This window comes from Daphnia pulicaria, chromosome 7 (assembly GCF_021234035.1).
Source record: "Daphnia pulicaria isolate SC F1-1A chromosome 7, SC_F0-13Bv2, whole genome shotgun sequence".
Taxonomy (NCBI): domain Eukaryota; kingdom Metazoa; phylum Arthropoda; class Branchiopoda; order Diplostraca; family Daphniidae; genus Daphnia; species Daphnia pulicaria.
Window position 1 is genome coordinate 15,317,521 of NC_060919.1, and position 23,931 is coordinate 15,341,451.

At 40.1% G+C, this 23,931-nt stretch overlaps 5 protein-coding genes across 9 annotated transcripts; 1 reads left to right on the top strand and 4 right to left on the bottom strand.

The window, feature by feature from the left end:
• Positions 1–506: 506 nt before the first annotated feature.
• Positions 507–3,252, bottom strand: LOC124348380. 3 transcript variants are annotated; one of them, XM_046798579.1, is made up of 4 exons: positions 2,291–3,252; positions 1,908–2,215; positions 1,650–1,814; positions 507–1,575 (listed from the first exon to the last, which is right to left on the bottom strand). In XM_046798579.1, the coding sequence occupies exons 3-4, from the start codon at positions 1,662–1,664 to the stop codon at positions 622–624; spliced, it is 969 nt and encodes a 322-aa protein (XP_046654535.1). In that variant the 5' UTR covers positions 1,665–1,814; positions 1,908–2,215; positions 2,291–3,252; the 3' UTR covers positions 507–621. The 3 variants fall into 3 exon arrangements, with proteins under 3 accessions (XP_046654535.1, XP_046654536.1, XP_046654537.1); XM_046798580.1 differs by having other exon boundaries at positions 2,285–3,252; XM_046798581.1 differs by lacking the exons at positions 1,908–2,215; positions 2,291–3,252 and having other exon boundaries at positions 1,650–1,870.
• Positions 3,253–5,947: 2,695 nt separating this feature from the next.
• On the bottom strand, positions 5,948–9,549 carry LOC124348379. Of its 2 annotated transcripts, XM_046798578.1 has the most exons (4): positions 9,467–9,549; positions 7,366–9,378; positions 7,112–7,276; positions 5,948–7,037 (listed from the first exon to the last, which is right to left on the bottom strand). In XM_046798578.1, exons 1-2 carry the CDS (start codon positions 9,479–9,481, stop codon positions 8,401–8,403), a joined length of 993 nt encoding a protein of 330 aa, XP_046654534.1. In that variant the 5' UTR covers positions 9,482–9,549; the 3' UTR covers positions 5,948–7,037; positions 7,112–7,276; positions 7,366–8,400. The 2 variants fall into 2 exon arrangements, with proteins under 2 accessions (XP_046654534.1, XP_046654533.1); XM_046798577.1 differs by having other exon boundaries at positions 7,112–9,378.
• Positions 9,550–11,581: 2,032 nt separating this feature from the next.
• On the bottom strand, positions 11,582–12,594 carry LOC124348636. Its single transcript, XM_046798868.1, has 2 exons — positions 12,483–12,594; positions 11,582–12,407 (listed from the first exon to the last, which is right to left on the bottom strand). Exons 1-2 carry the CDS (start codon positions 12,495–12,497, stop codon positions 11,757–11,759), a joined length of 666 nt encoding a protein of 221 aa, XP_046654824.1. The 5' UTR covers positions 12,498–12,594; the 3' UTR covers positions 11,582–11,756.
• Positions 12,595–14,847: 2,253 nt separating this feature from the next.
• LOC124348639 lies at positions 14,848–20,656 on the top strand. The gene is made up of 6 exons (XM_046798871.1): positions 14,848–14,964; positions 15,036–15,191; positions 15,484–15,559; positions 15,639–15,681; positions 15,775–15,902; positions 20,497–20,656. Exons 2-6 carry the CDS (start codon positions 15,136–15,138, stop codon positions 20,503–20,505), a joined length of 312 nt encoding a protein of 103 aa, XP_046654827.1. The 5' UTR covers positions 14,848–14,964; positions 15,036–15,135; the 3' UTR covers positions 20,506–20,656.
• Positions 20,657–22,460: 1,804 nt separating this feature from the next.
• LOC124348635 (serine/threonine-protein kinase/endoribonuclease ire-1-like) lies at positions 22,461–23,749 on the bottom strand. 2 transcript variants are annotated; one of them, XM_046798867.1, is made up of 3 exons: positions 23,465–23,749; positions 22,902–23,407; positions 22,461–22,830 (listed from the first exon to the last, which is right to left on the bottom strand). In XM_046798867.1, exons 1-3 carry the CDS (start codon positions 23,698–23,700, stop codon positions 22,718–22,720), a joined length of 855 nt encoding a protein of 284 aa, XP_046654823.1. In that variant the 5' UTR covers positions 23,701–23,749; the 3' UTR covers positions 22,461–22,717. The 2 variants fall into 2 exon arrangements, with proteins under 2 accessions (XP_046654823.1, XP_046654822.1); XM_046798866.1 differs by having other exon boundaries at positions 22,461–22,836; positions 23,465–23,745.
• Positions 23,750–23,931: the final 182 nt, after the last annotated feature.

Here is a 23,931-nt window from a genome sequence, read left to right on the forward strand (position 1 = left end):
GTGAATGATGATGTAAACCATCTTAAGTGAATTAATAAGAATCATAAGGCCTAAGCCTGACATCCTATTAATCTAAATAGAGTAACATTATCATGTATCACATCCTTGAATATAAACTAATAGAAACCATCCTATATATATCTAGTTGTAGAATCGTGCGTCGATAGAAAGTCAGGAGTGAACGTCGAAGTTTTGATATATTCTTGCGAACTTCTGATACAATTCGTTCATTAAACAAAGCCAGACGAAGGTCTAATGATTGTTCACATACGAAAAATAGGGAACAACCAATTAGTATACTCATATTTAACGATATTCACTCAAATTGTCTAGATTTAGTTCTGAACTGATTTAAGAACCGCCCGAGGGAAGTCTTTGTTTGGATAGATATAACTTATCGGTAACTTTTGTTTAGGCCTACATATACGGCAACCACGTAAACTCACAACTTTTTTACTCAGATAAATTTAAGCTTGCGGCAAACGTCACGTATACTGTATATGGTATATTTATCAATCTACCGTTTATTTATTCGAATTCAGTTGAATAGTATAAAAATGGAGAGAATTTGACACCAAATAGTTAAAAAAGAGGGCACATGACGGACGGATTGAAGCCGAATTACCTGAATTCAGCCCAATTGACTTGAACACCAAAATTGTCTTGCGTGTTGGATATGGGAGGGAAGCCCAGCTCCCTCAAACGAGATCCGATCGGACGGCCGGAAGGGTTACTGACCTTTTCATTTGGATTGTCGGTAGTGATCAGGTCGTACGAATTGTTTGGCTGATATTTGGACGGATCGACGCTAAAGGAAGACGGCGCTGTTTGCGTTTTGGCATCCAACTCCAGCGGAAGAGCGCCAACGTTGTTCCCTTGTTGCGCAATGATTGCTGACTGATCGGGAGCTTCCGGTGATGAGGAACTGATTTCCTCTTTCTTTGGGAGTGCTGCCGTGGATGGTAAGATGGTCTCCAGAGGCAAATCGGCAACGGTGATGGGTATGGCTGATGGACCCTCCGGGACGCGTACAATTGGATACGTGAGCGGAAGTTCCGCTGGATTAAAAGGTGCTTCCGCAGTTGGTGAATGATAGAGTTCAGATGTAGTCGGAAGCTCTTGTTCTGGAAGAAACTTGGAATACGAAGGATCCTCCAGCTTCTGAATTGGCTCTTGAACATTAGATGACGTCACAGTTTCAACTGAATCTGAATTGCGTAATCCGCTGTCGACATCTGTTGGCAGTGCTGGAAGCTCGGTCTCGTCAGACCCATCAGGTGAGTCTGGATAATTTCTGATTGGGCCAGTGTTATCAATTGCTTCCGGTTCATCTAAGGGAACGCCCTCAGCAGTCGTCGGTAGGAAGGATTGGCCAGGAGTCACTGCAACATCAGCTCCATTCTCATCATTAGGAATAAGGTGATAATCTTGATCGCTGCGAGGAACTCGTTGAATGTTGGCCAGTATGTTGCGTAATTTCAAAGCAGACGTACGAGGTGAACGAACCGGACTGGAGTAACTGCAGCCTAGCTGAAATAAAACCAGGCAAGCTACAGCCACTGCGCTATTTCTCTTCTGCATTCAAAATGGACCAATATTATCTTAGTGCATGGTTATAAAATGAATAATATAATTTGAGGCCTAGTTACGTTGAGAAAATTCATGTTGCAAAGGCTCGGTGCGGTGCTGGTTGTGGTGTCTGTTTTAGTTTCTGACTGAATGTGAGTGAACGACTAAGATAGCGACGGACTTATATAGCGCTGGCATATAACTTGATTTCCATCACAGCAGCAGTCGCTTTCTCCGCAGTTTTTCTGCCATTATATAAACCCACGTACAAAAACCCATTACCGCAAAAATCATTTTTGAAAAATGTTTTGAAGTTGAAATCGTTTCTTGTGTACTACCGTTATCGCTGCCGGTTGCCCAGCAGAGAAACGGTTGGCCGTTTTAGATAGCTGAACGACATACAGTCGAAAGGGAAAATGGCGAGACTGATGCGTTGCATTTGTCTGCCGCCTGTAGCCCGTTGCAAAAAAATAGAAGCTGCATAGAAGATTATTAGCGCACGCGTGATTTCTATATCGACTTCTACTATACTATCCAGCAGTTATGTTAATACTCTAGTCATCCGGTTGGAACGGACCGGGCCGGTGGAGCCGGTAGACAGTTGCAGCAAAAGCAGACAAGCCAACAGCGCAATGCTTATTCCTCTCTAAAAATATCAACAAATAATTGAATCCATTCAACTTTGAAAAGGCCAAATTTTTATTATAGTCCATACACTTACGTGAAGGCGATTCATGGCGAATGAGAGGAGTCAAAGTTGTTGTTTACTCGGCAGACTGAATCTGACTGAAGAATAAAGCTGCAAACATGCTGATTATATAGTGGTCGACTTGCACATATTTTCCAGCCTTTTATTTTCGGCCGATTTCTTTCTTACTCAACTTTTACCCATTAACTAAATAAGGAAGCCCTGAATGGTAGCATGCTGCTGAGCTCTGCGCTGTTTGTCTCGTCTAGTAGTTTTACGACACACCAAAGAAAGGGAAAACGCAACCGAGAGTAATGTATTCATTTGCCTCACAGCTTGCGGGAGGAAGCAGCAGCAGGAGCAGCAGACGATTAGCGAACGTGATTTCCCATCGTCTAATTTACGACTGGCCTGCGTTCGTTCGTCTAGTTTCACTTTTTTGAGCGACGACGGCACCTGCTGCTGCTCGTGTTGCCACACAGTTAAGGATGCGAGGCACCAGTGAGAGTTAAGCGAAAACCCCAAAATGTCTGCTGCATTAAATATTCGACGCACCGCAGACTATAAACAGGAAAATGGATGGACTTTTGCCGCATGTTTTTGAGCAGAAACCCCACCTCTCTCCCCACCAGACTTGCATGTAATCATTTTTATTTCGCTCTGCTCTAATACATTTCTCAAGGGAAAAAAAATAGATCTACACAGGATTGCAGGGGTAAGAAAGATAGTTGAAACGGTTATGCTCATAGTTATGCTATTGTTCGGGTTCTTCCAGGTTTTCACCTAAATAAGGACGTACTTGTACCATTTCAACCTGTCGTCGCTTTCCATTTCTTTCGGTAAAATTCCGAACTTATTCCAAGGGTCTAAATGACATCTGCAGATTGCGTAAACTAACGTTTGCCGTATTTATCAAATGGCGAGGATGAAACTTTCAAGGATTTTCTACCTCCATTCATTTTAACTTGCTGAGTAATAGCTTTCTATGAGATTTTTCTTCAGATGATTCAATGAGCTATTTTAATCTACAAGACTTTCATCTTACTGCGTCATTTTAATTTGGATATTCTTGAATGGTCGTTTTGGTAATTACTTATAAAGCGTGAAGCAATCATCCTCGAATTTTCGAGTTCATTCTCTTTATTAAGTAATTCATTTTATTTTTCAATTTGATAAATCATTCACTATTCGTTAATCTTCTACAACCAAGTCAACTAAAGAAAAATTCTTTGTTTTGACTCGGTCAACGAATTCTTAACGTTGTGTTGATTACAAAAGTAATTTTACTGGGATAACCCCAGAATAAGAAAGACTTAGATCTGTGAAGTGTAACGATGATGTACGTGAACTTAAACTGTGTGATCTAAAACAATTAAATGGGGGGCGATACAAATTATTGTGCAGTACGGCGCTATACTTGCTTGTTGAAACAGTTCATGATTTAGAATTAGGCAATTTGATAGTTGAAAGTACGAAAATTACGAAAATAATACTTTCGAAGGAAACAACGAACGAATTTCAAATCTCAGTCTTGAGCACTTAAGAGATTTGAAAGTGGAACCAAGTAGACTAATTGTATCGCTATTTCTAAATGTGTGACTTTCTATTAATAAACCTTCCCAGTTCCCACTAATGTATTTATGCTTCCAGACCTCAACACTCAACAGCCAATTGCCAACTCCATCATCTTTAAATTTCAAGGAGTTTGCTACAAAACAGAACAAGACATAGTAAGTGTGATTCATAGAGTCGCTAAAGCAACACAATTTTGACCTGAAAGGAAATCACAAGACAAATCTGTAGGCAATAAGTGGGAGTTGAAATCGTAAAAGATGTCGAACAAATTATTTGCTGAATATATACCTCGTGAGAAATGTTATGTAAGTGCCATCACGTGATGGCACTATTATGTCAAATAAACACTGAAATGGAACAAATGCTTTTTTGTTCAGCTCAACATGGTTAACCATGGTATGACTTCTCGTTGAAAGCAAATTATCGAAATGGATTTGATTAGCGTATCTGCTGATGTAAGAATCATATTCTAATAACCAATGTGTATCGATTAATGATTGGAGATTGTGACGTTCTAAGACCCTGACTATACCAGAAACTACTCTTCCCGAAAATAAATTTTTGACTATAACTATCAGAATCATATTTCATACACGTTAATTCCATTCAGTTAAGTTGTGTTGTGGAATCATCGACGGCGATTTGCCTCTAATTTTTTCTTGGCATGATTCGTTACTTTAATTAAATTAGACTTTATTGCCTGATAGCTATACAGCATTATAGTATCAGTCAAGTAGAGGCAACTAAATGTAAAGGTGTGCTGGGTATTTCAAGAAAATAGTTGGAGAACTTGATTGGTGTAACTGCTAGTCTTAAGCCTCTTGGAATGTTACCGCAACCTTTGGCTTTTTCAAATTAAACTGGTATCAAACACTAACGATGCTATTATAAGTCATGTTCATTGTTTCAAATGTTTTATATCTTATTACATGCAGGCAATTTCAAAATAGAAAGAAAATGCAAATCCACCTGGGGTGAATTGGAACAAGACGTTTGACAGCTGCAAAAAAAGGAGCTCACCAGAGATTGTTTCAATTGGGAAATGACTCAAATGAGCTGGTGCTTTAGTGAACCAATAAAAATTTGTTTTTTAATTAACGAACAATAATAATGTAATTACGAAGAATGCGTTTGTTATAATATTTTACCATCTACCCGTTCTCGCATTGAATTGATAATCATGAAATCCGATGATTTGTCGTCCACGAATGTTGGAACCCATACAATCTTATTAATCTTAAATATTTATGAAAATTTTAGTGAATGATGATGTAAACCAACTTGGAAGAATTGGAGAAGAAGTCAAGAAGGTTAATTTGCAACCAACTCTCTAATCAATCTAATTGGGAGAACATCATTGTATATCACTTTCTTAAATAGAATCCAATAGAAACCAACTTATGTATATCTAGTTGATGATTCGTGTGTCGATAAATAGTCAGGAGTGAACGTTAAAGTTTAGATGTATTCTTGCGAATTTGTGGTACAATTCGTTAATAAAACAAAGCCAGACGAAGGTCTAATGATTGTTCACATACGAAAAATAGGGAACAACCAATTAGTATACTCATAATTAACGATATTCACTCAAATTGTCTAGATTTAGTTCTGAACTGATTTAAGAACCGCCCGAGGGAAGTCTTTGTTTGGATAGATATAGACCTTATTCCAATGAAAAGGTATGGGTCAAGCCGACCCCTTTGCGTCGCGTTGCAGTGTGAAGGGGTGCCGTGGACAGGAGATTTTATTTTGGCTCCCGCCATGTGGCATGGGACTAGGCTTGTCGGGTTAATCGTGCCCGAGGGAAGGAAAGGGAGGAAAGGAAAGTCTGGTCCCCTCTTTTTTTCATTCTTTCCTTTCCTCCCTTTCCTTCCCTCGGGCACGATTAACCCGACAAGCCTAGTCCTATGCCACAATGGGCGAGCCAAAATAAAATCTCCTGTCCACGGCACCCCTTCACACTGCAACGCGACGCAAAGGGGTCGGCTTGACCCATACCTTTTCATTGGAATAAGGTCTATAACTTATCGGTAACTTTTGTTTAGGCCTACATATAGGGCAACCACGTAAACTCACAACTTTTTTACTCAGATAAATTTAAGCTTGCGGCAAACGTCACGTATGCTGTATATGGTATATTTATCAATCTACCGTTTATTTATTCGAATTCAGTTGGATAGTATAAAAATGGAGAGAATTTGACACCTAATAGTTAAAAAAGAGGGCACATGACGGACGGATTGAAGCCGAATTACCTGAATTCAGCCCAATTGACTTGAACACCAAAATTGTCTTGCGTGTTGGATATGGGAGGGAAGCCCAGCTCCCTCAAACGAGATCCGATCGGACGGCCGGAAGAGTTACTGAACTTTTCATTTGGATTGTCTGTAGTGATCAGGTCGTACGAATTGTTTGGCTGATATTTGGACGGATCGACGCCAAAGGAAGACGACGCTGTTTGCGTTTTGGCATCCAACTCCAGCGGAAGAGCGCCAACGTTGTTCCCTTGTTGCGCAATGATTGCTGACTGATCGGGAGCTTCCGGTGATGAGGAACTGATTTCCTCTTTCTCTGGGAGTGCTACCGTGGATGGTAAGATGGTCTCCAGAGGCAAATCGGCAACGGTGATGGGTATGGCTGATGGACCCTCCGGGACACATACAATTGGATACGTGAGCGGAAGTTCCGCTGGATTAAAAGGTGCTTCCGCAGTTGGTGAATGATAGAGTTCAGATGTAGTCGGAAGCTCTTGTTCTGGAAGAAACTTGGAATAGGAAGGATCCTCCAGCTTCTGAATTGGCTCTTGAACATTAGATGACGTCACAGTTTCAACTGAATCTGAATTGCGTAATCCGCTGTCGACATCTGTTGGCAGTGCTGGAAGCTCGGTCTCGTCAGATCCATCAGGTGAGTCTGGATAATTTCCGATTGGGCCAGTGTTATCAATTGCTTCCGGTTTATCTAAGGGAACGCCCACAGCAGTCGTCGGTAGGAAGGATTGGCCAGGAGTCACTGCAACATCAGCTCCATTCTCATTATTAGGAATAAGGTGATAATCTTGATCGCTGCGAGGAACTCGTTGAATGTTGGCCAGTATGTTGCGTAATTTCAAAGCAGACGTACGAGGTGAACGAACCGGACTGGAGTAACTGCAGCCTAGCTGAAATAAAACCAGACAAGCTACAGCCACCGCGCTATTTCTCTTCTGCATTAAAAATGGACCAATATTATCTTAGTGCATGGTTATAAAATGAATATTATAATTTGAGGCCTAATTACGTTGAGAAAATTCATGTTGCAAAGGCTCGGTGCGGTGCTGGTTGTGGTGTCTGTTTTAGTTTCTGACTGAATGTGAGTGAACGACTAAGATAGCGACGGACTTATATAGCGCTGATGGCATATAACATGATTTCCATCACAGCAGTCGCTTTCTCCGCAGTTTTCCTGCCATTATATAAACCCACGTACAAAAACCCATTACCGCAAAAATCATTTTGAAAAATGTTTTGAAGTTGAAATCGTTTCTTGTATACCGTTATCGCTGCCGGTTGCCCAGCAGAGAAACGGTTGGCCGTTTTAGATAGCTGAACGACATGCAGTCGAAAGGGAAAATGGCGAGACTGATGCGTTGCATTTGTCTGCCGCCTGTATAGCCCGTGGCAAAAAAATAGAAGCTACATAGAAGATTATTAGCGCATGCGTGATTTCTATATCGACTTCTATACTACTATCCAGCAGTTTTGTTGGACTTTTTCCCGTTTTCACTTCTTTTTCAAAGAAGCGCCTGCAGCTGCTCTTTCCAAACAATTAAAAAGACTTTTGTGCGACAGACGAACTGCGCTGTTACTCCATGATATTTAAGTGTAATAACAATGTTGATCCCCGTCATAGAGCACCGTGGATCGTTATTGCAGCTTTCTTTTTATTTCTTTCGTTATTGCTGCTTGCCAACAGCATTTGAGACGTGCACAAATGTGACGACAATTTTCACCTGCGTTTCTTATACCTACGCAACTTTTATTATATGTATATTTAGACATCAGACATCAGAGTTTAGCGACAAAAGGTGACGCCGTTGACGGCAAACGTTCAAACCTTCCCGCCAAAGATTTCATTTCTTTTCGGTTTTATAGAATGCTGTGTGGTCAGATCGATTCCCATATTATTTTTGATAATGTTTGTATACCCACAAATAAATACATCGTTTTATTCGTTTATTATATTTTGCGGCTTTTATTCGTGATCTTTTGTTTTGATGGCCACGGTATATAAAAGCGGTCACCGCAAAGTCGGAATTTATATACTTTTGGTTAGCCCTTATTATATTGATTTTGGGCTAACATTAAAGATATTTGGGGGCATATATTTGATGAGTATAATAACTGTGAATATATTTCTCTATTTAACCAATAAAACGTGTGATGTCAAGCAGCATATACAGTATGGCATGACAAAATAAATCAGAAGCTTGAAAATCTAATCTATAGATTGAATAATATTATATCTGACTCAAACTATGTAATATAACTGAAGGTTCATTGTTTGTTTTTTCGCTCCTTTAATAATTATTACCACCAGTCGATTTGATAACCGAAATTCTCGTCCGTGTTGGACACCGGAGGGAACTCCAATTTCTTGGGTTTGGAGTTGCCGAACGGAATCGGGGGAAAGTTGTCTTCATCCGAAGCGTAAAGATTAATAGCGGCCGGGAGAGCAGCCGGGCCGGGGAAAGTCGGCGGAAGATAAATGGGTTTATCTAATTCTTCGCCAAGATAGGGATTAATGTTGGTGTCGGGGGAATTGTAGGACGTTTTAATCGGGCGATGATATTGGGGTAGATTCTGCTTATCGCCGCCCTTCGGCACGCCATACTTTAACGACAAAATCGGAGTGGTCTTCTTCACTTCGCTTTCGGTATTATTCAAAATAAGTTCCGGCAATGTCACTGGAGCTAAAACCGGAACTTCGGTTGATGGAGGATTGTTGGTTCCGGCAACCAAAGGTGCGGCGGTTGTGCGAACCGATTCCGGAGCAGTTGGGACTCGCACTGCTGGATAAAGTGGAAGATTCATCGGAGTTGTAGAAGCGGAGGCATCCGAAGAGACTTGGTCGATCGCCACAACGTCAGGTGTTACAACCGCAAGATCGATGGAAGGATCGGTGACATATTCAGTTTGAGCATCAGCATCAGTTGACCCACTGATATCTGCCAGCGATTCTGATGGACCAACTGGACTGGACTGGAAGTTGTCGACGGGATCCTCTAAAGGCAACGAATTGTCGGTCGTGGCGATCAAATCTTCGCTGGGATTCTTCACATCTACCAAGACCGTTTCGTGATTCTCATTTGTCAACTGCTGATTATCTTGATAATCGCTTGTTCGGGACTCGATATTGGCGTACTTCTGGGCGGATGCAAAGGGACTCCTCACTTCACTCCTGCGGGAAGAACGAACCGGACCGGCGCAGCTGGACGACAGCAGTTGAATCAAAATCAAGTAGCTGATAAACGCCGTAGCCCTACTGCATCTCAACTGAATATAGGCCTACGAATAACAAACAAATATGGTTCAGGATTTTTAAAACATATATTGCAAATCAACTGCTGCTACTATTTGATTAAGATAAACTTACGCTAAGAAACCTCATGGCGAATTATACTTTGAATGAAACACGTTATTTGTCAGCAGCTAAACACTTTCTGACTATAAACGATGGGCCATCGGCCAGCTTATATACTCCGGATGAAGACGCGGCCCTGTTTTTTTCGCATCTATTTTCATTTTTCAACACTTGGCGTTCCTATTAGCGGAATTAGCCCATCTCTCCTTAACTAGTTAACCGCAAAAACCAAACAACAACAAGGGAACAAAAAAATCATCCGGAGAGAGAGACGACAATTGGTTATTGCTCAGCAGCATATGTGTCCTATTATAAGTCAATAGTGTACAGAGTCTACCTAGCAACACGTCTGCCCGTCCTATTGTTTCACGCGTGCGAATGAGAGGGAAAACGGCGAGTTTTCTATAATGAAGTTTGTATATAGTAGAAGACAGCACTGCGTGTGGTTTCTATCGTCTCAAAATTTACGACTTTTGCATTTATTTTCCTGGTTTCACTTAATAGAGCTTCCAATTTTTGTTTTTCCCTTTGGAGTATTTTTTTGTTCTCGAACGAATTCAACTTTTTCCGGGCGAAATTCTTCTGCAATCTGCTCTTTTTTTTTCTATGAGCTGTTTATTGCTGCTCAATGAATGAAATTTAATCTCAATTGACTTTCAATAGGTACGAATGCTGTGTGTGTGCTGAGCGAAAATATAGTATAAGTGCACCAGCAGGTGGTCTATATGCTCTTCTTGAATGTTCTCACTGCCATTTAGCGCGCTCTCCCATAGTAGCCTACATAGCTGCAGCTTTCTTTATAATAATTCTCTTGCGATATTAACACAGCCAGGGAATAAATGTTATGAGACTTTCAGCTGCTGTCTCTATGTCACAGGTGTGTGTAGCCTTGTACCTATATGTATGTTCCACACACTCCCTTAATAATAAGAGGCAGGCAACCGCAAAAACGCTCTCTTTCCTATGTTTTTTTCTCCGTAGCTATATTAGCGAGAGAGAAAAAAATGTCGCTGTCAATTAGATTAAGGCTCGCTCACAAATAAACCATCAGCACCCAGCAACCAAGAGGTTTAACTGTTTAATGAATTTTCGAAGGGACTGTTTATAGGTGGATAATCAAATTGGCAATGATTCCTCCCGTGTATAGGCCTACGAGACTTGCCCCCTGCCTAAACAAGACTTTGTTGGTAAACTCTCATCAGGGAACAAATTTTGGCTCCCAAAATTAATAAATACAAAAGGAAATTGAAACGGGCCGGGGGTGTTAAAAGGGGAGTCATCGGCATGTCATTAATTTATTAAACAGAAGTTTATACCGATGCGTAAAACGCAGCAACAGCAGTACTGCAGTAGGCAGACGTATACAAGAGTTTCACCCGAACCCAATAACATTTCCTTATGGATTGCATCGCAGCATGCTGGACACTTGGCTATATTTCTTTTAGGAAAAGAAACTCTTATAATTGTTTCATAATTATATTCGTCCAGACTATTTTTAGCCATGCACTCTGTCGTTAATATTATTTGGACTAATTTCTTGATGGATCATTGAGCAGCAAATGCAATTTGAAAGTCGGTGTTTAAAAATTATGAATTGGGCTACTGCGTGCATAGGCCTACATATTTACTTTCGAATAACAAGAATATTTTTTTACGGCTCAAGTGTATAATATAGCTGTATAAAACAGGGCAACTATACAGTATACATAATCTAATAGGCCTATGGATCTAATAATCTATAGGGATCTAAATTACAGCAGGAGGCACATGCTGAATTTCAATCGGATGTCATAATAAGGTATATATATTGCCGTTGGAACTTTTTAAAATGTTGTATCAAAATTTTCCGGGAGTGAAGTCTAGAAACCGACGTTGCAATTTTTCCGATTATATGTCTGGACCGTTATCAGGCAAGGGCATCAAGTGTTACACACCGTGGATTGCAAAAATATTATAGTGTTTTCGAGTGTTTCATAATGAAGTTTTTCTTCGCATCAACTGTGCTGCGCAGTTTTATCAAGCACGATCATTTTTAAGTGTAATCATTTTCCTTATTAATGACGCGTATCTAGTTCTTATACTAAATTAGATTCAGATATATAATTAACAAAACGTACGAATAATTCCTTTATGTTTGTATAATGCTAATGTATATTTCTGTGTTAACGTATATGTTTGAAAACAAAATTCAGACGAAAATATGACGTATAACATACGCCCTCAATTATCAGGAAGCCCTTTTTTTATAGCTTCAAAACCAGCTGAAGATTTAATCAAATACATACAGATGTGAATAAATGACTTAAACTAATATGTCCCAGTTATTTTGATTAATCACATTATCGCGTGTGTTGGTTATCGGTGGGAATCCCAGAGCTCTCGGTTTAGGAGGAGGACCGATGTTCAAGAAAACATCACCAACATCTGATTTCTCTGGAGTCGTTTGGACAGCAGCGGCAGGCTCAGCTGGATAAGACGGATTCGCTGGTGGATGCGACGATGGAACAGATGGCGATTGAGATTCTACCGCCGCCACTTCTATCGGTGCCTGAGGAAGAACATTCTTCAAAAAGTCGTAGAGAGGATCGCCCACTACGGCAGTTTCCTCCTGGTTCAATTGAACATTTTCAGCTGCTGATGGATAGGACGGCGGATGCTGTGCATCATCAATGGGATTGGACGATTCAACAGATGGGGAGTACTCCTGGGGTTCAGAGGTTTCCACCAGAGGTTGAGACGGATTAGCGTTATTCATGAAATGATAAAAGTTAGCCGTCTCAGATTCCCGTTCAGCGGTAGGCCTACTGGGGTCAGCAGGATCAACTCGTTCGGAAATCCCAGATGTCTCTGTCGAATCCATCGGATTATTTGACGAGGGGAAAGGAACAGCCCAGCTGATAGACAGCAGCAGTAGTTGGAAAACCATCAGGGAACCGAACCTGCAACTTTTCGACTAAAAAGAAAGTCACAAATTTAATTGGTCATAGAAGTGGGAAAATTTTAGTATATCAAGATGAAACCAGCTTACGTTACAAAAATTCATGCCGATGTGATGAGCTGTAATTTAAAATGAATAGATTATAGAACCTCCAAGTCTTCCAAAAGGGCTGGCTGGCAGAATGTTACTGATGAAAAACAAAGCTACCGAAAGGGCTTATATAGCTCCGCGGAAAGAATAAAATTCATAACATTAGGAACACTTTCTTTTCTATACTTTATATTCTATACTTTTCTCTATTTTGTTAAAAAGCTAACCACCCCAAACCATTTTAAGAAGCTTTTCCCTTTACATTATTAAAGCGCAGGCTATATCCATTAATGTATCCTGATGATTTTGGGTGACGTTAATTGTTCAACGACATGCAGACGAGCCGAGGAGAATGAACTAACATGCGTGGAACGAGTGTTGGGCTGTATAATGCGTTCAGCAGTTTGCCATTTGAACGATTTACAAACGCACGGTTTCTTATAGAAATCTTGTCAGGTAAAAGAACTCTTCTTCTGAATTTATGATCTTTTCTCTGTGTAATGCTGTAGTTTCACTTTTTGTATTTACCCAGCCACACGTGTGGCACCTGAATCCCATTCCTATATTACCGTCACACCTTTCTCCAGAAAATTAATAGCTGTTACATGCTGCGATGTTGATTAAAATTTTGCTCAACGTCCCAGCGGGAAAAGTCGCATATGTTGATCTCATAAGAACTCATGTGATTCTCATTTGAGTATGAAATTCTCACATTTTCTCATATGACCACCGCATAATATGAGATCGTAGCCTATGAGATCATGCGAGGAAAAATTTCTCAAACAAAATCGAGTAGGCCTAATTCACCACTGAGGCCTTGTGTAAGAAAATTTGAGTATTTTGCGTAGTTTTTTGCGTAGGGGAGAACGGGGGCAATTGAGGTAGGCCTATTGTGTATAAGTTGGCACCCACCGTTTTGGCTGTCTATGTCTGTTGTCTCTATGTCTGTCTATTGCCGTTGGGGTTACCTATATAGACTTGCCAGTGAAATCCCGTTTCGCACTGTAAATTTCCACCGTTTTAATCAGATTTTTAATTATATTTATGCTATTAAACTTTTTGTATTGATTTGTAATCATACTTTAAGATCCAACGCACATTGTTCAATTAGTTTTAAATTCATTGTAATTCAATGTTCCCGGTCTGGACATGTCTGGAAAACGACAGGGCGCCCATAGCGGTGAATTCATCAACTAAGAAGAATGTAAGTTTATTAGTTTAAGAATGTATCATCATTTTTCATTGAATTGAGATTCCTGGGCAACCGTTTCCGAGTTTTCTGCAGCATCATTTTGTTTTTTAGGTGGGTTTGCTAAAACGTTGACTGCATTCATTTAATTCCTATGAACTAAAATCAGCAACAAAATTTAATATTCATCTCTTCTTCTTTTTTACTTTTTATTTGTTGGTTTTTAGATATTTTGACGTTTTGATAATGGAAATGATTGGACATCATCATCAAGCACAACTGTACCTTCAGCAATCATCAACGAACATTGCGAAACTTGCCCGGGAATATTCGTGTTAGTGCAAATTGTTCTCCAAAATTGTACTATTAATTATTGATCTAGTGTTTTTCCCCCGTGTCGAAGTCATGGCAGACAGAGGTTTATTTTTCTTTTGCTATTTATAATTATAAATAGCAAAAGAAAAATAGTAAATAACCATACCCCGTCATATCATAGCAAGAGTTGATGTATTAGCGGTATTAATGTAATTGTAATCATTTTCAAAATTTCATTTGATAATTTTTTTTTCTTCCAGATTTTAAAAAATTTCGTCTTTGCCGCTTAATTTCCCTTCGGTATTGAATTCGGTTTGGCAACATGACAGCATTGCCAACTTAGCCTGTGGCCCCTATGGCTCCTCCTTCCTCCTTTTACCCGCCAAAAAAAAAATGTCAGCAGTCAGTATGCAGCAGCATACGGTGAGGCAGTCACAGCCTTTGCGTTAGTTGTGGAGCATTTGAAGATATTGTTGTGTTTAGTTGTTTATCGAGACGAAGGCTATGAATGTTGAATGCTTCATCAACTTCAATCAGCTATTTTTGTTTTTTGAATGATAAATGGTAAATTACATTAATCTCAACTAATTTTTACAGAATGTGTTGGTTCTATTCTAGACTTGGTCGATTCCTTTCCCCATGTGCAGCAGTGCAGTTAAATCGTAGCTGATATCATGTGACATCTTTCTGCAATGATGATATGTTCATTCTGTTCAGCACAATGTTGTGTGGTGATTCAATATTAGTCATGAAGGACTCTGTTGTAAGTTATGCAATTCAGATAAGTTGGTTGGTGATTATTGTATTATTAACTATAATGTCTTTTTCATGATGTTTGTATAGATGTATGATGTTTGTTGTTCAAAAATACTCATCGGTTCAGCACGATGACTGGATTATTGCAGTAGTGCTACAGTCCAGATGGGATTCAACTCGAGGAATTACAGTTGTGAATTTTGGTCCAAGGCTATCCTGCTGGTTTGTTCTATTCACAACTTTGGTCGGCCAGTGAAGAATTCATGATAACAAAAGAAATTTTCTGTTTCCAGGCCAATGATATGGAAGTGAAATTAACTGTTTTGGATGTAATTACGAGTTCCTTATTCCTTCAGCGCCCTACAGCTAATGTTTGATGGCCAGTCACCCTGAATGGATGACTTTCAACATCTAAGGAAATCACTTGAGGATTGTATTTTCTTCAAAATGTGAGGTTTAATTTGTGGTAGTGCTAAATTTTCTCTCTTGTAGGTCGTTTTCCTGATTGACCTATTCATGTCAGCTCTTTACGTTTTGTTTTTCTTCCGTTTGCCACCAACATAATCAGCTGGAAGATTGATTCTCATTCTGTGGTAGTATTTCTTTCAAATGTGATTACTACAGACCTGGACTGCCGATTTTGAGGATACTTTATTCTATAACAATCGTTTAAAATTGTATTGCTTGTACAGTATGTATTTGTTTTTCTAACATTAACTTATTGTTATTGTTTCGTTTCAGAGAATCCTGGTGTTGGAGCCTGGCGATGCTGCAGCGTGTGTACATCTGGCGGTTACTGGTTAATCCTCGACATTGTGTAAGTTGTGTGTGTTAGTTAGAAGCTATTTCTCATTATCCACAGTGATGATTTGGGCTCTTTCTATCTTGGTTTACAGCAATCTCGCGCTGGGGTACATTGTTGCCCAACCGAAACCCTCGGTAAGGTCTGAGACGAGCCACCAATCGACACCAAAGTTCTTCAAGACTTTCAATTGTACATTTCACTAATAATAACAAAAAAATTCAATCCAGGAAATTGTCTTTCAGCGTCTTCAGCTCACCTCCCTTCACCTCTGGATTATGGCCACTGCTCCTGCTGTCGGATGATGTCTACGCGGAAATTGATCCTGACACAGCACACCGCAACTGCCTTTGTTCAGGTCAGTTCTTTAGCCTTCCCACTAGTATAAACCCTAGGAATTATTCTGTAACGCTGTACACACCAGCGTAAAACTACTTAATTCTAGGACAAAACCATATTTAAAAATGCGATTTCGAAGTAGATTTCCCCCCCTATGAATGAAAGCATTCATCTTGAAATATTTTTTTTTGTTTTGGTTCCCATGACGCCTTTTTCTTTAAATCGATTAGCAATTCCCTCTCTGTGTCCATGTTTGTTGTTCTTTGCGCAATCCAGCGCGTTTCGCCCGCCCTTGTTTAAATAATTGACGTCCACCTCTTCGTGTTTGAAGATTAGTTCGTCAATTTCAAAATATCTTTAGCCAGTAATGCCGCCATGGAGTAGAGTGTAGCCATTGTTGTTATGATGGGGTTTGCTCCCTTTTTCAGCAAGTAGAGAACAGTAGTCATTTGTTTGGCACATGATGCATGATGGAGAGCCATTTACTTAAATCTTCGTTGAGTAAAAATCGAAATAGCAAAGGTTCCATTATTTCGGGCTCCTCTTTCGCCACCTAAATAGTCACGCACAAATGGGATAATTTTAATTCATTTCTCCATAATGATGCACAAATGTTTTCAAACAAGATCAAATGAAGGTTCCAGTACGTGTGCGATGTATCTGCTAGTGTTGAATCAATGAGAAGGAATGATTTTGTCACTTTAATCACGAAGGGGCTTCCCTCCACCTGGGGAGGATAAGGTAGATCCAACTACATTTCACCACTTGAAATCTCATTTTTCATATCTTGTCCCAGCAGCTAATTGTCCTCTTTGGTCGTTAGCTACTTTTTGGGATTTGAAAATTGTTTGCCCGCTGTTCATTCCAACTTATCGACCACTGCATTTCAAACCCTTTCTTTTCGTTCGCTTTCTTCGTTACAAGAAGAAAAACTTGTCTTGTCTAATTTCGTCAGTTTGTTTGAAAACGAGTTTCAGCTCGAGCCTAGTTGTAGTTGGGTCCGCATTTGCAGGTTGCGCGATTGTCTTGTTGATTCCGCCGGCGGGTAGTTTGTTATCTGCTGCAGTCGAAAGAAGCAGAGGGAGTTGCAATGGGTCGGACTTGGTTTCAAAGTTGAACGTTTACAGGGAATCATCCAATCAGAGCATAATGTAGACAACACTCCCGAACGACACGCTCGATCACGCACATCGCCTTTCCCCCTCTTTTCGTTTAATTTTGGTTTTTATTGCAAATGTTAGCAGGAATAGCAGCTATAGGAAAACAGAATAATAGAATCGATAGAATTCGTCAGATCAGGTATGCAATCGTTGCTCGACAGAAAGGAAATTTGTATAACTTGTAATCGAGCCAGACAGAAGTCAAATCTCAATTTTCGAAGGTGTAACTAAATCAAATTTTATGTTCAATAGTCTGAAATGTGATCGTAGAAGTAAGAAAGCGACTTGGAGGCCAAACCTCCGGAAAAGGTCCTTGTCGCATTTTAATACTTATATTTAATTCCTTTATCAACCAGGGAAGTATGCCTATACATGAACTTTCTAACGCTTTTGAAAAAAGCTTCTAGTCAGATGGATCGGGCGGGATCGGGAAAAAAACTTTTGAAAGAAATTAATTCCTGCCTTCTTCTTATTAACTTCACCAATATCATTGACATTGCGAATACGGCAGCCTCTTGTTGACGTATTCTCCTTTTTACCATTTTCGCATAATATTAAACATAAAATCAGCCAATAATCTGTTTTTTCTTTTTCCCCTTGGCCGAGTAAAATGAAAGACGGAACAATTTTTTTTTTAAGTTTGAAATGAAATTTTATTTTAATCGAAAAAGACAGAAAAAACAAAATCAAAGGAAAAAAACAAAAGAAACTGGACCAGCTTCTACCATCGAAATAGTCATCGCAAGGCAACAACTATTCCGATAGGCAAAACTGACGTCCAGCTTCAATTACTTAACATTAATTTAAGAAAAAAAAAATAGAAAACTAGCGAGAACCGGACTTGAGTATTTCGAAAACTGTACGACAATTGGCTAGCGTACCCCAGATGCTGACGTATCTGTTTTCTAGCGAGGGGGGATTGATGCATACATAGTAGTCGGAGGACAATTTTCTCAACAAGTAATCGTTGGAATACTTGTTATATCTCAAATCCAGGTTCGGACACTCCAATGTCACTGTCAATTTTTCGCAGACGTCGGAGCAAGCGGCCAGTCGACGTTCAGCATCTCCTCCGGTGATAAAAAGTTCGCCCTTGACAAAACTTAGCCCCACCCCATACTCTTCTTCTATCCTTTCGGCATTGCAACCATTTCGTCCAATAACTTTCCCGCAATCACTTTTCGATATCCCAAACACGACGATTTGATCGACGTCAACTTCTTTTTCTACGGTTGATTTAATGTAAAATTCTGGTAGTACAGCCGACGGTTGCCTAGTAGATACCTTGACGGCATTCTTCTCAACTGCGTTGTGTGCAGGAGAATTTTTCAATACGTCAGTGGGTAGAGGCTGATGTGCCTGTGGTACGGTGACTGGCGATTTCGCTTTAGACTTTGTGCAACCCGAAGTTAAAAAGGCCGTTACGATATCAGTTATCTCATCTGATGGACGAATGGGCTCTTCAATTTGGTGATGGTGGAAAACTGAGGGTAAACTTTCAGACAAGTTCACTGGTTGTGGCTCGGTGATCGATGAGTCGGCTTGAGGGTTTAATCCAGATGTTAAAAATGCAGTTACAATTTCGGTAATTTCAGTTACTGCAGGGATAGGCTCTTCAATTTGGTGGAATACTTCATCACTGCCATCACACCCGACGTCCGTTGTCATTTTCGGTTGGATTTGTTTCTGTTGCAATTCGGTCAACTTTCGAAGCGCTTCGTCTTTTTCCTGGTCTAGGGTTCTCATTTGATCCACCAGCTGATTGACCCTTTCGGTCTGTTTGTTAAGTGATAGCTCGAGTTCTTCCACTGTCACCTTACTGGATAGAACAAGACAATCGGCGTCTTCCAGTTTTCGCCTCAACTGGCTATCACTTTCGGTCAAACGGTGATTTTTTGTTAAAATTTCTTTTATATTACGTTTGCTCGCAGCCAACTCGTTGTGTATCTCGTCCAATTTATCTTCTTCAAAGGAAGTCCGGAATTCCTTCAATTTCGCTCGACAGGATGCGATTAGTCGATCCTTGGCCTCAATCTTTCGCCTGAGCACCGAATTCTCATTTGTCAAATGGGGATTTTCATCTGAATTGGCAGAAATTAGACTTTTCGTTTCTTCCAGTTCGCTTTTGGTAGTTGCCAACTCGTCGTGTACGTTCTGAAACATTTGCAGCTTTGATGAGGAGTCTGTCAGTTGGGATTGAACTTGACTCAACTCATTCGCCAAACTTTCTTTTTCCAACACAATCAGTGTGATCATTCTATCTCTGTCTTCAATTTTTCGCCTTAGACGCGAATCATCATTTGCCAAGCGGAGATTTTTCTCTGTAATGTCAGTCATTAAACGTTTGTTGTTTTTGAGTTCTCTTTTGATGGTTGCCAACTCGTCGTGTACGTTTTGGTACTGTCGCAGCTTTGATGAGGAGTCTGCCAGTTGTGATTGAACTTGACTCAACTCATTCTCCAAACGTTCTTTTTCCAATACAATCAGGTTTCTCTCAATCGCACTAGATGCGATAATTCTATCCAGGTCTTCAATATTTCGCCTTAGTTGCGAATCGTTTTCGGCTAAACGGAGATTTTCCGTTTCAAGTTCAGAAATGGTTGTATTCTTTGTCTCTAGCTCACGTGTAGCCACGGCCAACTCGCGAGTGTCCAATTGTTGTTCAGCAAGGGAAGTCCGGAGACGTTCCGATTCCGCTCTACTGGATTCAAGAAAATAATTTGTACTTTCCAGTGTTCGCCTTAGTCGCGAATCCTCATTTGTCAAGCGAATATTTTTCACTGTTATGTCAGTAATAAAACGTTTCTGTGTTTCGAGTTTGCTTTTGGTAGTTGCTGAATCGATGCGGAATTGTCGTAACTTGGAATGGGAGTCTGCCAGTTGTGATTGAACTAGACTCAACTCATTCGCTATGCGTTCTTTTTCCAATACAATCAGGTTATTTTCGTCGACTTTTTCCTTCAGACGAAGAAAACTTTTGTTGTTCAAGTCTTCTCCGCTGGCAGTCGAAAATCCATCGTTAATTACGGGTCGGGGAAGTGCATGCTGGTTAGTGCATGCAGCGTCAGGTTTAATCTTATTCAGGTTAACAGCCGAACGCCGAGTTTGTGATTCGGTCATTCGTCTGAAGAAATCCATGATCCTAAGAAAAAGGAAAGCAAATATAGTTACTTCCAAAGTTCCGATCATTTTCAAACTGTGTGGTAGTTTGTTTGCAATTCAAAACTGCGATGCTGTCTATTGCCGTTGGGGTTGCTTATATAGACTTGCCAGGGGAATCCCGTTTTGCACTTTCCATTTCCCACTGTTTTAATTAGATTTCTAATTATGTTTATGCTATTTAACTTTTTGTATTGATTTTTTATCTTACTTTAAGGTGTAACGAACATTGTTCATTTAGTTTTGAATTAATTGCAATTCGTTTTAATTATTTAATTGCATTTTGAATTAAAAGTTTTCTGAATTCCGGTTGGGATTTCAATATTCCAGGTCTGGACATGTCTGGAAAACGACAGAGCGCCCATAGCGGTGAATCTACAAACTAAAGAAGTATTACGTAATAGTATTACAGAATTTTTAAATTCTTATCACTTTTTTATTTTTATGCGTTCGGTTGTAGGCCTACCGTTAATATTTTAATATGTTTTGAAATACGTGGGAAGAATACGTTTGTATTTATTTTAAAAATTGTTTTAGGTGTGGTACTACCTTGATAGTGGCGTTCGAACCTAAACAATATTTTTTCAAACAAGTTAAAGTTTAGTATGGTTTTCGTAACCAATTTTTTATATTTTATTTTTATTTAGATAAACAGCATCCCGACTGGAGAAACTACCGATGTTGGCCGAGTTACATCCCACTTGATTCTTTCCCCTTTCTTTAATGTCCAAGTGTACACCCATGTGAGTGTGGGTGTATTCACGAAGACACCCTTTTCCTATCCCGCCTGGTGGATGCCACTTTTCAACGGATGGAGCACCTGTGGATGGATGCCTGACCGTATACTTCCCAGGCTTAAGGTAGGAGAAATACATGTCTATTCTTCCTTTTGGTCTGTTTAAGAAGTGTTGATTGTTGCCTACGATTATTCCGGTTGACTATGGAACTGTTTTTTTCTCTTGTCGTTTTTAATGACTCAGTAACCAATGGAAGGGGGAAACTTAAAATGGAACATTTTGTAGAACGACTGCAGATCAGGCCCGTGTAGGCAGGCAGGCCGAGGACTTTGTTTATTCAAAATGTGTGCGAGTTTTAAGAACACACTCGAATTTAGATTTTCGGTCATTTGAGTATTTTCTCAGTTCTGATTCTTCATCCAACACTGTTTGAGAAATGAAGTCGGAGACTTGTTGTTGGCAGATGGATGTCTGTATCTTCTCGCTGCTTTCGAAAAGAACAAAAAGCAAAGATACTTTTTTTCCATTTATTGTTTCGTTCTTGGGAAAGGTTTGGCGTTGCTGGGGAATGGCCAAATTTGCGTCTTGTTTTACGTCTTGCGTATCTCCGGGTATATATCTTGAATTCACTTCCATATCTGGAATTACAGCGTAATATTATTGCGCCAGAAGCTTTTCTTGAAAACGTCCCATGGCATGAGGATCACCATTTGACGCTAATCACACTCAAATATCTTGACTGTATAAGGAGATGTCCAATCCGCGCGATGGCTCGCAATAGTCCGGATGGCTTTTTCTTCACCATCAACGCCCATTTCAGTTTTAAAATTCTTTTCGGGTTGTCGTGGGAAGAAACATAAAGATTACGACTATTCGTCGTCATGTTTATCTTTAATGTTGTCGTAAGATCCTTTAAGTCTTTTTTTTTCTTTTCTTATTAGACTTTCTTATTTACAACAGCCACAAGTTTTTTATGATGGATTTTGTATTTTTCCCATCTGCGCTGTCTCTTTCTTATAGCCATTAGCGGGTTAGTTTAATAGAATTTTTTTAACTTAACAACGTCATTTCAAACTCATTAAATTATTGAATTATAAAAATATCTCCCCAGCCCAAGTGTCATTGCCTAATGCATGTCAAATATTATTTTCACCTGTACAAAATGCATTAAGTTAAATTTCTAACAAACAGATAAGTCTGTGACGTATCCACTAAATTCCAATACCGAGGCACTTTGATCCCATCCAAAAGTTTTAGCGACGAGAAATTCTCTGGTGGATTTTCGTGAGTCGTGGTCCACTGCTGCTAAATTATACATGGCGTCTGATGTCCCGTCAGCCATTAGAGACTTTCCGGGATGTTGAGGCGTTTATGATTATACCGTCACCAACATCAACCGTCAGCGATTAAATTTTTTGATTAGTCGCAGACTCGCAGCATCCGCCATGTCTCCAAAAGCGAAATGAGAAAAACCACGAACGAAATCTCAAGCGACCCTAAAAGAACTGCATATAGTCTGAGTGAGATAAATGTCAACTAAATATTTCATTTTATCGTCACCATCCGCAGGAAATAGAAAATGGGGGCGCGTCACATACGTCCGCCTACGTCCTTTTTCAATACAGATAATGTGGAGGAATCAAATTAATTTTCTTAGTAAATTGGAGCATTTGTGGAAATTTGATTGCGAATAAAGGCAGTAAAGTAGATTCATTTTTCTATGGCCTGTCGTAATTGGAGGGTTTAATGCGAGTCAGATCACTTTTTGTTTGTTTTTGCTATGAAATGTTGGCGATTCTTGTTATGACATCGGCCGATGAAATCCTCTCGTTGGGGTTTTTCTTCAACATGTCCATGATGATAGCGCGTAGCATGGGATGTTTTTGCTCTTCTATGGCTGCAATGATTTGTTGTGGTTATCTGCTATTGAAATCGAGTTGAAGAAATATGGAACATGTATACCTTTCAGATTGACTGGCGTGTCATTGACAATGTTGGCGGGGATATTGAACTGTGAGCCGTAGGGGTGACGTCCATTCAAAAGATAATAGCCGAAAATGAGACCTGTGGAAAAGACGTCACTTTTAACGGTTCCTTCTTGACGGAGGGGCGTCGTCCGATTGAAATTTTCCTTCATCTGCAAGATTTCAGGGGCCAGCCAATTATCGGGCCGTGTGTTGTGCTCGGTCGTCGAGAAACTTCCCCTGTCGTTGAGTGGCGAACTGAGTCCGAAATCGGCCCATTTCATCGACACATTTCCTCCATCAATCGGATGGATAGAAATGAAGACATTTTGGGGTTTAATATCCCAGTAGATGAATCCCTTTTCGTGAATGTGCGCCAATCCCTTGGCCAACTGGAGGCAAACTTCTTTTTCTGGCGGCATTTTCCCTTGATAGTTTTTCTGGGCCTCGTCACCGTTGAATAGTTGACTCAGTGATAATTGGCACAGTTCCAGTGCGTAATATCTGATTGGATCAAACAAAATTATTGAAGTTATTTATTAAGCTACTTGCAATATTCACCTGAAATCACTGTCGCTTTCAACGTGATAGAGTTTGACGACATTTGGGTGATCTAACTTTTTCAGAGCTTCTTCTTCTTTGTTGTTTTCAACGTTTTCGATTTGAATTCGCTTGACGGCCACTTTTCTGTTCATCCACGTCCCTTGGTAAACGGTCCCGTAACAGCCCCTCCCTATCAACTTGTACCTGTCTAGGATTATACAAGTCAACACCATCTTCTCTCGGCTCACGCTCATGACCGTCCAAGACTTGACTGCTTGACTCGCCAACTGTTTATGGCGAGTTGCCGATCAAAACTTGCCTTCCCATCGTAAATCGGCCACGCCTCTTTCCAACAAACCGAGCGCCGGCCGAATGAAGCCAGCGGCAATATGAATGTCGCGGAGCTCATCTGCTTAATTCTTTTGGTGTTCTTTCTTTGAACGCTCGTTCGGTTGTTTGCCTGTTTGAATTTTCTAGGTCTCTCT

Coding starts and splice junctions, on each gene's coding strand:
- LOC124348639 (XM_046798871.1), top strand. CDS start 15,136: ATGGATGACTTTCAACATCTAAGGAAATCACTTGAGGATTGTATTTTC. Junction 15,192..15,483: donor GATTGTATTTTCTTCAAAAT/GTGAGGTTTAAT, acceptor GTTTCGTTTCAG/AGAATCCTGGTGTTGGAGCC. Junction 15,682..15,774: donor TTGCCCAACCGAAACCCTCG/GTAAGGTCTGAG, acceptor AATTCAATCCAG/GAAATTGTCTTTCAGCGTCT.
- LOC124348635 (XM_046798866.1), bottom strand. CDS start 23,700: ATGAGCGTGAGCCGAGAGAAGATGGTGTTGACTTGTATAATCCTAGAC. Junction 23,408..23,464: donor GAAAGCGACAGTGATTTCAG/GTGAATATTGCA, acceptor TGATCCAATCAG/ATATTACGCACTGGAACTGT. Junction 22,837..22,901: donor CACGCCAGTCAATCTGAAAG/GTATACATGTTC, acceptor AAATCATTGCAG/CCATAGAAGAGCAAAAACAT.